At 43.1% G+C, this 11,231-nt stretch overlaps 1 protein-coding gene across 1 annotated transcript in view; it reads right to left on the bottom strand.

Annotated features, from left to right (window-relative positions):
- Positions 1-8,713: 8,713 nt before the first annotated feature.
- The window catches only part of ptcd3 (pentatricopeptide repeat domain 3), a gene marked incomplete in the record, with an annotated part of 18,240 nt that continues 15,722 nt past the window's right edge, over positions 8,714-11,231 (bottom strand). The window contains 7 exon segments of the mRNA XM_034121091.1: positions 8,714-8,858; positions 9,195-9,353; positions 10,254-10,295; positions 10,399-10,544; positions 10,639-10,724; positions 10,907-10,997; positions 11,192-11,231. Of these exon segments, the coding sequence (XP_033976982.1) occupies positions 8,813-8,858; positions 9,195-9,353; positions 10,254-10,295; positions 10,399-10,544; positions 10,639-10,724; positions 10,907-10,997; positions 11,192-11,231 (610 nt within the window).

Genomic DNA, 11,231 nt, shown 5'->3' with positions numbered 1-11,231 from the left:
CTGCAGCTGCTACCAGTCTCGACATGCAGGAATTCCTCTTTTCTCCCTCCTCCTCTCATTCCTCCTCCACTCTTACCTTTCCTTCCTTCCCCTCCCTCTGTTGTCCCTTCCCTCTCGTCTCGTGTCTCTCTGTCTCTGCAGTGATGTGCTGAATCTTGTCTTGAGTAAATTCCTCCAAAAACCAGTAAGATCTTTCCAGAAGGCATTGACTTTTCTGTTCGCCACCCTATTTGTTCTGGTTCTAAAAAAAGATAGTGAATGAATGACTCTATGGAGACTACTTCCACTTCTTTATACACTCTTTGGTTCAGGGTCGATTCTTTTTTAAGTCAAGTTGCTTAAAGTATAATTTTAAAAAATTTGATAAAATATCTAATTGAAACAGAAACCACAGTTGATGATTTGTGTTCCTATGTGAATACCACAACAGAAGGACCTTGGGTTTTGTCTGCTGCTGGACTGGATTGCTGGCTCATGTGATAACACTGAGTATGTCAACAAGTTGAATAAACTGTGGGCCGATTCACTATTGTTGGTAATTTATGTGAGACAGACAGGGATAGCAAGAAAACAGACGGAGAGAGTAAAACAGACAGACTAAAAGACTAACCATTATCCAAACTCACAGACCAACAGAACAGGAGATAATACTGTATGACTCCGACTCCTATTATAAATATATCACTACATGTTTCTTCATCGTGTGTGTTCAATCAATTCCTAGTCTAGACCTTTTTCACAGCCGACATTCTCTTTTGACTATGCAGGAAAAGCACAGGTGTAATTAATACCAATAACGATGAAACGAGACTCCAGAAACATACAACTCTAAATGGAATGCAGCCTTGATTAACGTTATTAAATACACCTGTGTTGCTGTTGTGAAGAATCTGAAGCGATTCTGGACAGGTTATCATCTCAATCTTCAATATATTACAATTTAGCAAACCAACCTCCATGCGTTACCTTTGTTTCTTTTTTTTCTTTTTTTATGGACAAATGCCATCACACCACGCGAATGATTCAATACTGCAAGCATGTTCAATTTCAGCATTCAGGCATTTGTGGTCACACTGCCTTTGCTCTGGTACAAACCCTTTCTTATGAATTAGATGTTTACATATGCAATTTGGGCATTGTCTTTTTGGATAAAGCTGGACTAAAACAGCATTTAAAGATATGTATTGTTAAATAACCTAAGTTTTGCAAGACACTTGAAGTAAGTATAATATATAAATGTATAGATACCACACTCAAACTTTTCCGATTGATAACTTACATTAACCCTTTTTTTCTTGCTGCAAGTTTCCTAAAAGTGTATTTTCTGATGCTAACTTTGAGGGAATTTAGGAGATAACTACAGAGGCAAATAAACTAAGTCTTTGTCTGGATGTTTTCTTTTTTTCTGAACGAATACGTTATGGAAGCACAAAAAACTGAACTCTCAGAATTGACCAGTTCCAAAAACAGCCTGTAGTTTTTCTCCAAAGGTTAATAGCAGTGGAATACTAAGTGATTTTCAAAGAGATGAAATAATAACTATGATGTCAGACTGAAAGCCAATAGGATCGGAGGTCTGGAGAAATGTAACCTTTTGCTTTTTCCTGTGTGTGGGATTTGCAGTGTTGGCTGATCATTATTCTGTCAATCACTGTTACGTTCCCTCCAAAATCTAGGGGTACGAAGGGGAGTAACAAAACACAGAACGACCAGCACGAGAAAAAAGAGGAAACTGATCTCTTTTTTCACAACATGAGATTTAATCCAACAATAATAGACAAACAGGTCCCACACAGAGACCCAAGACGCCGTGCTGCACCCGTGCAGCCAGAGGAGAAAGGGAGAGGCCACTGCAGACTTCCTCAGGTCCTTTAAGGAAGGCCCTGATTGGGGATTGGGAGCACCTGGGAGAGAGGCTGCACCTGAAGACAATCAGGCTGCACCTGGAGAAACAGAGGGAGAGAGAGAAAGACACACACACCCCCCCCCCCATAAAACCCAACGAGTGTTTGGCCACAGTTACCAAAAACACTCAGACTATTGGACATGAATCTTGAAATCTCACCCACGGGACAGTACATCGGCCACCACATTATCCGCTCCCTTTTCTCTATGTGACAATGATACGCATGTTGCTTAACTGGATGAGCATTTCCAACATCAATGTCATGCTTTAAAACATTAGTGCTCGATGGCACATCACCAAATAGGGTCGGGTGAGCATGAAACAAGCCGACTACGTCGCTTCGCTGTCTTTCTGGAAGATACGCCAGGTTAGACTCTAAGCTCAACATAAACTCAGAGTTCGATAACCTACCACACTGCTGACCACAAGAGGGCACTATCAAATCACCCTCAACCATCGACAATGCACAGGCTAGGGAAGTGGCCACGCTGGGAACAGCAGTCACCACAGTGCGTTGCTGCTTCCCCTGGGAGGCTTCCCTAGCATGATAGGACTTAAGCATGTTAACATGGCACAACCTTGTTTTTCTCCTACGCTCAGGTGTGTCAATGATATAGTTGGTGTCAGACACTTGCCTTACAACCACATACGGACCTGAGAAACGCGCGTTGAGAGCAGATCCGGGTGTAGGCAGCAACACCAGCACCTGCTCACCAGGCTGAAACTGCCGCTTAACTGCTCTCCTATCGCTCTCCTATCGTACCTGTTCTTCATGTTTTCCTGCGAGGATGCAAGAGCTTCCCTTGCTAGCTTAGTCGCCTGTTGTAAACGCTCACGACACTGGGACACAAACTTCTTCACATCAGTTTTCGGAAGGGACTCAGACATCAATTTATCCTTCAGCATCTTTAATGGGCCACGCACATTGTGCCCAAACACTAGTTCAGCTGGGCTAAACCCAATAGACTCCTGCTTTGCATCACGAATAGCAAATAACACGAAGGGAACACCCTCATCCCAGTCCCTGCCTGTGTCATGGCAGTATTTACCAAGCATCGACTTCAATGTCTGATGCCAACGCTCAAGTGCCCCTTGTGATTCTGGATGGTAGGCACTAGATACTGAATGGGAAACACCCAATGACTGCAAGGTTTGTGTAAAAATCTTGGAAAGGAAGTTAGTTCCCTGATCAGTCTGCACAACCTTCGGCAACCCAAAGGTGGTAAAAAACTTGGTCAGTGCTTTAATGATGGTGGGTGCAGTGATTTTACGCAAAGGGATAGCCTCAGGGAAACGGGTCGATACACACATCACAGGCAGCAAAAACTGATTACCTGCCTTGGTCTTCGGCAACGGACCGACACAGTCAGCAATGATATGGTCGAAAGGCGCACCCATAGCCGGAACAGGACACAACGGCGCTGGGGGAACTACCTGATTTGGTTTACCCACCACCTGGCATGTGCTACAAGTTCTACAGAAACACACTACGTCATCTTTCAATCCTGGCCAAAAGAAATGTTGAAGGATCCGGTCATAAGTCTTAGTCACACCTAAGTGGCCAGACCACAAGTGCTCATGTGCTAACGCCAGAACCTGCTGCCGACAACTCACAGGAACCACTAACTGATAAACGCTGTTCCAATCAACACCTGAACCAACTTCTGCATCACTTGATTGGTCAGCCCACCGGCGCATCAGCACCCCATCATCCACAAAAAACAACTGTTTCTTATTGCATTCGTTAGGGTTCTCAGCAGCGTTGAAACACTTTATCAAGGTAGGATCATCCCTCTGTGCCGTGATGAGCGCCTCACGGGTCAAAGGCATAGCCACCTCTGGAGCAATAGGTTCCACTTCACCATCACACACTGTTGGAGGACCCTCCACTAATCCATCAACAGAGGTCAACCTGTCATTAGATAGGGCAGAAACAAGCCAAGAATCAGACAAATCCACATCCTGAGCCTGCTTACGGGCCTGAGCTCTGGTCAAAACACTAACTGCAAATACCTCCGGATGAGTCAGCGATAGGTTATCATCTACAGCACCAGGAACTGGAATGTCAACAACCTCTGGAGTAGGATACACTTTACCTCTGGCTATATCGTTTCCCATTATGAAATCCACACCGTCGATTGGAAACCTGGGGAGTACGGCAACTGTGAAGAAACCAGTAGCCAGTTTGGACTGGATATGGACATTGTGGAGAGGTGCGGGCACAAAACCCATTTCGATACCTCTTACCACGGCACTTGCATCACAGGCGGACTCAGTACTCAAGGGCAGAGCACTGGCAAGAATGAACGACTGTGAACCACCACTGTCTCGTAACACCGTAACCTGCCGCTGGTCCTCCACCTTCCCTGATAGAGAGACAAACGCAGTGGAGATGAACGGCTTAAAACACTCATCAGGCCCCGTTTTAACAGTGGTCTGACCACTAGGACACACTGTTTTAATCAAGCCCACCCCTTTTGGTTGCTTGCCACCTGCTGCCCGCTCTCGCTTCAAAGCAGCACAGTCTGCTATCACATGACCTGGGTCATGACAAAAAAAACAAGCTCTGTTTAGCCTGGGATTCAACACTGGAACACTGGCACAGGGAACGTAATTGTCAGGAGCTCTACGATAAGTGTCTCGCTGAAAAAAACCGCTCTTGTGTATCAGTGCAAACTCGTCTGCCAGAGTGGCAGCCTGCTGAAGGGTAGTTACTTTCTGCTCGTTCAGGTAGACTACCGTACGCTCAGGTACACAGTTTTTAAACTTCTCTAACATCATCAGCTCATACACTGAAGTAATGTCATCAGCTTTACAAGCTCTACACCACCTGTCAAAGAGGACTTTCTTCTCCCTCGCGAAGTCCACGTAAGTTTGGCCAGAAGTTTTCTTCAGGCCGCGAAAACGCTGCCTGTAGGCCTCAGGCACAAGCTCATATGCCCTGAGAATTACACCTTTAACATTCTCATACACTAAACTATCCTCGACATAAAGAGAAGAGCAAGCCTCTTGAGCCTTGCCGACTAGCTTGCACTGTAAAAGAATAGCCCACACGTCTTCTGGCCAGCGCAGAGCAGCAGCAATGCGCTCAAATGCACCAAAATAGATCTCCACCTCTGATTCACGAAACACAGGGACCAAAGAAATATGCCTACTCACGTCGAAGGAGGCAGCAGGACCAGAAGATGTAACGGCAGAATCACCCCCCCCCAGCTGCCTGAAGCTCTAACTGACGCATCCGGACAGCAGTGTCTGCCTCCAACTTCCTGATCTCCAGCTCCCTCCTGAGCTGAAAATCCCTATCACGCTCCTTCTCCCACTGGAGACGAGCCATACGCACTTTTACCCTGGCATCTAATTTAGACCCCGTAGGTGAGGACCCTGCCGAAAACGAGTCAAACTGAGGCATGTTGAAAAGTTTTGCCTGTTCCGTAGCACTCTGAACACCTGGAGTAACACCAATGCGGCCTCCACCATGAGATACTGCTGCTACAGCCCCGGCCACCGTTCCAGGAGATTCCACTAAAGTAGGCAGACTCAAAACCCCCTGTTCAACTAGTCCAGTTAGCACAGTAGCCTTGAGTTCACTTTTAACAAGAGCAGAGGAGACAGAAACGTGAAAATGGTCAGCAACTAACCGCAAATCAACCTTCCTACACCAGTCTAGCTGACCCACAGTAGGACTGGCCACAAACTGCTCCAAAACAAAAGCCATCCTTATCAACGGCTACTTACAATTTAAATTTTTTTTTTTTTTTTTAAACAAACTTCCCCAGATCCTGCCTACCAAACTTACCTAACTATCTTCTGGAGCGTGCCGGGCTCGAGGCGACTTTAAAGGCAAACATCAGCGGCCGAAACCCTGAAACGCCTGCCCCCAACAGGGAATAAATCCCCACCCAGGATTACCCCGAAAATAAAAAAGGCAAAATTAAAAATGAGTGCCTGAAGGAAAGACTGATTCAGCCCAGCTAGACACTCCCCTATCTAAACTGAGGAAGCTTTTAAACAGTAAGAGACTTCACAGCCAATGCTACCAAACACAATATTAACGCTAAACCACAAACAGATACTCACTCTTTGTCTCAAAGATCGGACGAGCCCCCATTTGTTACGTTCCCTCCAAAATCTAGGGGTACGAAGGGGAGTAACAAAACACAGAACGACCAGCACGAGAAAAAAGAGAGGAAACTGATCTCTTTTTTCACAACATGAGATTTAATCCAACAATAATAGACAAACAGGTCCCACACAGAGACCCAAGACGCCGTGCTGCAGCCAGAGGAGAAAGAGAGCCCACTGCAGACTTCCTCAGGTCCTTTAAGGAAGGCCCTGATTGGGGATTGGGAGCACCTGGGGGAGAGGCTGCACCTGGAGACAATCAGGCTGCACCTGGAGAAACAGAGGGAGAGAGAGAAAGACACACACACACCCACACACACACTACGGCACGTAACAATCACCATGAAGTATTGTCGTACGGGCAGAATGTGCTGGAATATATGACGTTTGACTCAAATGTCAATCTTCTTTTTCTCAAAAGATATACAATAACCTTTAAAGAGTTTAAATAATAAAGTCCCTATTTCCTCCATCACCATCTCTTTCTGCTCCTTCCTCCTAACACTATTCTATCATCTTCCCTCATCCTCCCTCTTTCCTCTTTCCTCCAAAGTAAAGCATAGTAAAGTAGAGTGTGTTTTAGGGTCACATCAGGTAAGAAATGTTAGAAAGCGGTGGTAGAGGTATTAAAAGCATTAGAGGATGTCTCGTCAACCCTTCCTGTGTTTTCGAAAAGGTTTGACCTGTGACCTCCTCCATAGTACATTCATGCTGCATAAAGGAGTGGAGAAAGGAATGCTTGTGACCGGCTACTTCCACACTTGTTTTCACACAAACTATTTTGGGATGTGTTTGCATTTCATTCAGTTAATCAAACTCCCTGTTGTTGTTGTTGTTGTTGTTGTTGGCTGTCCTTTCTTTTTAATAAGGTGAGACGCTACAGGCAGTTTCTTTTCATCTTCAGTCTAGTTCAATGACTTGTGTTGGTCTATTTGTGTCTGTATACATTTCTCTTAAATTCACCAAAAGAAGGCATAAAATGATGACCATTTGCATTATGACACATACAATGTCAGAGAACAAAATAACACATACTAGGAAATTGTATACTCATATATATATTTGTTCCCTTATTCACCTGTAGTGTATTGAAGTTCTTTAAATACGTTTTTTTGTATACAATAAACCATTATTCATATTTGTATGTTGTGCCTCTACTGTGACATGTTTATATGCTTTAATGTTCAAAAGCTCTTTATTTTTCTCATACTCCCTGTGCTGCAGCACCTCTTTTCACCCTCCGTCTGAAACCAGAGTCCAGTTTGCTCTGATTGGTTAGTTGGCCGGCTCTGTTAATTGGTCCACCACTTAGAGATGTCCCGCCCCCTGAGTGTGCCGGAGAGAAACTCCCTCTGGAGGGAACACAGGTATTGTAGCCTTTGCAGACCATTTACATGCACACAAACCTATATCACACTACAGGAAAAGGAAAACCCCCAAAACCATAATAGGGTCCCTGTAACTACACCTGTGATACTACAACACATATGAGTGACCTGCAAGTATTGTCAAAAAATACAAAAAGATTATAATGATAAATACAAAAAATCATGATTAATAGAACATTTTAGAATACTTCTTCCTTATCCAGAGGTGGAGAAAAAAATACATTTAGGCAGTTTAATAATTGGAGCGTGTGTGAGCATGTTAGTTTCTAAATGTGCGAGGGAAGGTTTGTGTGTGTTCCCACGGTCTGGGCAAGGCAAAGAGAAAACTCGGTTCTTGTGTCAGATTCTGTGCTAAGTTTGAAAGGCAATACTGCAGTGTATCAGGGAGTACGTGAGTGTGTGTGTGTGTGAGGCTTCAGGCCATCTGGAAAACAATTCCCCAAAACACACCCATCTACCCGGCTCCCGTCACTCACCTTAGCCCATTTGTCCTTATAAGGTCATAAAGCAGCTCGGCTGGTGATTGGACAGAAAAAACACACATTTTGATTAAAGCACACACCTGTAGAGGCTGGCAAACACACACCCCCACAGACTGCTTGATACTAATCTTATCTCTGTATGCTTTTATACTGAGTGTGACTGCTTCTAATAATGCCATTGAATTAACACAATAACTATATTTGACTGTGTATTTAATTCTCAATAATTGTGTTCGATATTCCTTTCTAAAGCAAGCTTGGTTGTGATTTAAAAGACCGGAGTGGTAAAAAAAAAAAAACTTTAAAAAACAATAAAAGTCAGGAGTTATAAAGTTGCGTCACACACACACACTTCTGGCACCTGTCCTGTCTAGACATGCTGCTAATAAAATCCTGCAAAAACACACAGTGCATACCTGACTCTGCACACACACAACATTGTTTGTTTATGTGTGTTTTCAGAACCTGGAGGACTGTTTCAATAAAAATGGGATGCTGAGATGTCCCAAAAAAAATTCCAGATGCAGCCATTTGAGGAAGTGTCTTATCAGGGACAACAGGAAGTTGCTTAGAGAAATGAGCCTCTGTGTATCTCCCCCCAGGCCACATTTTTTATGGCCATGGATTCTGCAGAAAATACAAATCCTTTATCTGTCATCTTACTGGGAATTTCTCACCCATGTTTTGCCGAGCTAAAAATAATCATTAATGCATAAAAAGTGGGAAAGAAACTGTAATTTCTAACAAGCATTGAGTTGTTGACTGGAGAAACAGCGACCTCTAGCTGTCAAACAAAGCATTACAGGAGGTTTGGATTATGTTGTGACAAACATTAGTTTATTAACACACAGATAATGAAACACACTATGAAATTGTGAGATGTTTGTATCAATGGATGGGCTCAGAGGTCTCCTTCAGCCTGAGGACTCTCCTGTCGACTCCAGCTCAGATAAAACGGCTCTGGATGGGACGAAAAAAAAAGAAAAAAAGACAGTGTCAGAAAAAGCTATCCGAATCATAAAAACATCTGATTTTTGTCTGTGTACTGTCTCGAAATGTTTTAAATAAATTAAAATAAATAATCTATCATTGTTAAAATGGCCCCTGTTGTCTGTAGAATTACAGTTATCGGTATAGGGAACAACATTTGAAAACTTATTTTTCTTTAAGTTTCCTGTCAGGACAAATGTTTCAGGGAGCTGAATTACAGTTCTTCTTAAAATTACTCGTGTCTTATCCAATGTTTCCTGCTCTCCTGCTCTCCTGCTTTAACTCCCTCCTCCTCCTCCTCCTCACCTCTGCTCCTCGGTCAGATCTAACTCAGCCAGGGTTCTCTTGGCCAGTTTGGCTGTATCAGACAGACAGAAGGCTGCAGACAGCTGGACCAGCTCCACGGCTCTCTGAGAGGAACCATCGCTGCAGCACACCGACAGGAAGTCCTCCAGCAGCGGCTCTCTGCAGGGGAACACGGCAGGAAGTCAGTGCATGAACCAGGGCAGGACGATGTGGAGAGAATCACAACATCACTATCCATGGATGCTGTGTCCATATTGTACGGTTGACCATTGATGCTTCCACAACACTTTTAGATCATGATCAGTTATTCACAATATTATTATAATATATATGTCTGTCTGCTTGTTATGTTTATATACATATTGTTATTCTATTTTTATTTCTTCTTTTTAAATGGGACACTTGACTTTAACTGCTTTTGATAATAGTAATAACTTTATTTTATTGCACATTCTTACTTGAACTTCCTATTTTATATGAATATATATATAAATTATTCAATTTTTTTCATTTATTTTATTTCATTCTAAAATGGAGCTACCGTTACAAAGCCTTTTATTGCAAAATCTTCTCTATTTCAATTTGTTCAAGTTCTCTCTTTTATACATTCTTGTACATTTTTGTATTTTAATACTAATGTAAAGCACTTGTGCTATTTACTAAATCTAACCTTTATCACAGCCTTATGACAAATATGTGTTTTCTATGTGTAATAACCATTTAGAGGTTATTCACAAACATTTTCCATGATGGGATTTTTCGAAAATGTAAATGACCGGTATATATTTGTTGTTGTATGTAAATTGATGCCATACATTGGCGCTCTGGTCACATACACGATGTACACTGAAAGACATTTGAAACGTTGACTTCAATGAATGTATTATGTAAACAAATGACTAATAATTGTAATAGGTTATTTGAAAGCAATAATATTAAGTACTATTGCTTTCAACTAACCTGACTTTAATTAAAGTCAATGTTGAATATTTTCAGTTTAAAGAGATGTTCCCCGTTCTAAATCAGACGTCTGTGTTGATGTTTGTTGAAGTGACTCACTTTGGAACTCTGTTCTTGGATTTGAAGAGCTTCAGCGTCGCCCTGCAGACACAGAGAGAAAAGAGAAGTCCATTTACAATCCTTTAGGCAGTGAAAGCTCTCCTGTGATTGACAGACAGATACACAGCCCCCCCCCCCCCCTCACCAGGCCTCTTGGGTCTTGTTGGCGCGCAGCAGCAGGGAGGTGATGTTGGAGAGGGAGGTGGTGCTCCACTCCATAGGCGTCTTCCTCCTGTCTGCCTCCGTCACATTCTTTATGTCCAGAGCACACGCTGCGAACGCCTCCTGGACCTGCACACACACACACACACACACGTTATTGACATAAAGCCCCTTCTATGCTTTAATATGTTCCAGTTTGTCCTCTCAGCTGTGTGGCGCTGACCTCAGCACTGTGCTTGTCTCGGGCCATCAGCATGAGCAGCTCCTCCACCAGCTCAACCTTATTGTCATAACCCAGAGCATGGATATCTGGAACCAGGGAGAAAATATCATTATCATATCAATACTGAAATATGGTCAGGGTTGTCTTTTCCTGGTTTTAAAGGCTGCATGAAAGGATGTCATCATCTGGTTTAGCTCTTTTAATATGTGCCTTTGCCTAGTTATTATATCCACATTAATGGTGATTATTTATCATTTTGTACACATACCCTTCCAGATGGTGGGCAGCAGGTCCAGGCGGCTGTCTGTGTCCAGAGCCTGCAGCAGGTCCTGCAGACACTGGATGTTCGGGTAGTACAACTGCAAACCCACAACACAATCACAACTACTGCTATAGCTCCATCAAACATGTCTGCGTCAAAAAAACTAAAACGATCCAATCTTTTCACAAACTTTAGATCTGATCATGACTACCAAATGCTTTAGATGCCGCATTGCTTACATGAATGGTATCTCTGATTCTCAAGCGAGACATTATAAGATTTTATACTGACCGAGGGAACAAGTTTTCTGTACCACGTCAGCACCACGTCA

The sequence above is a fragment of the Trematomus bernacchii genome, unplaced genomic scaffold (assembly GCF_902827165.1).
Source record: "Trematomus bernacchii unplaced genomic scaffold, fTreBer1.1, whole genome shotgun sequence".
Taxonomy (NCBI): Eukaryota; Metazoa; Chordata; class Actinopteri; order Perciformes; family Nototheniidae; genus Trematomus; species Trematomus bernacchii.
The sequence above is the reverse complement of the archived record's forward strand: the minus strand, read 5'-3'. Positions and strand labels throughout refer to the sequence as shown.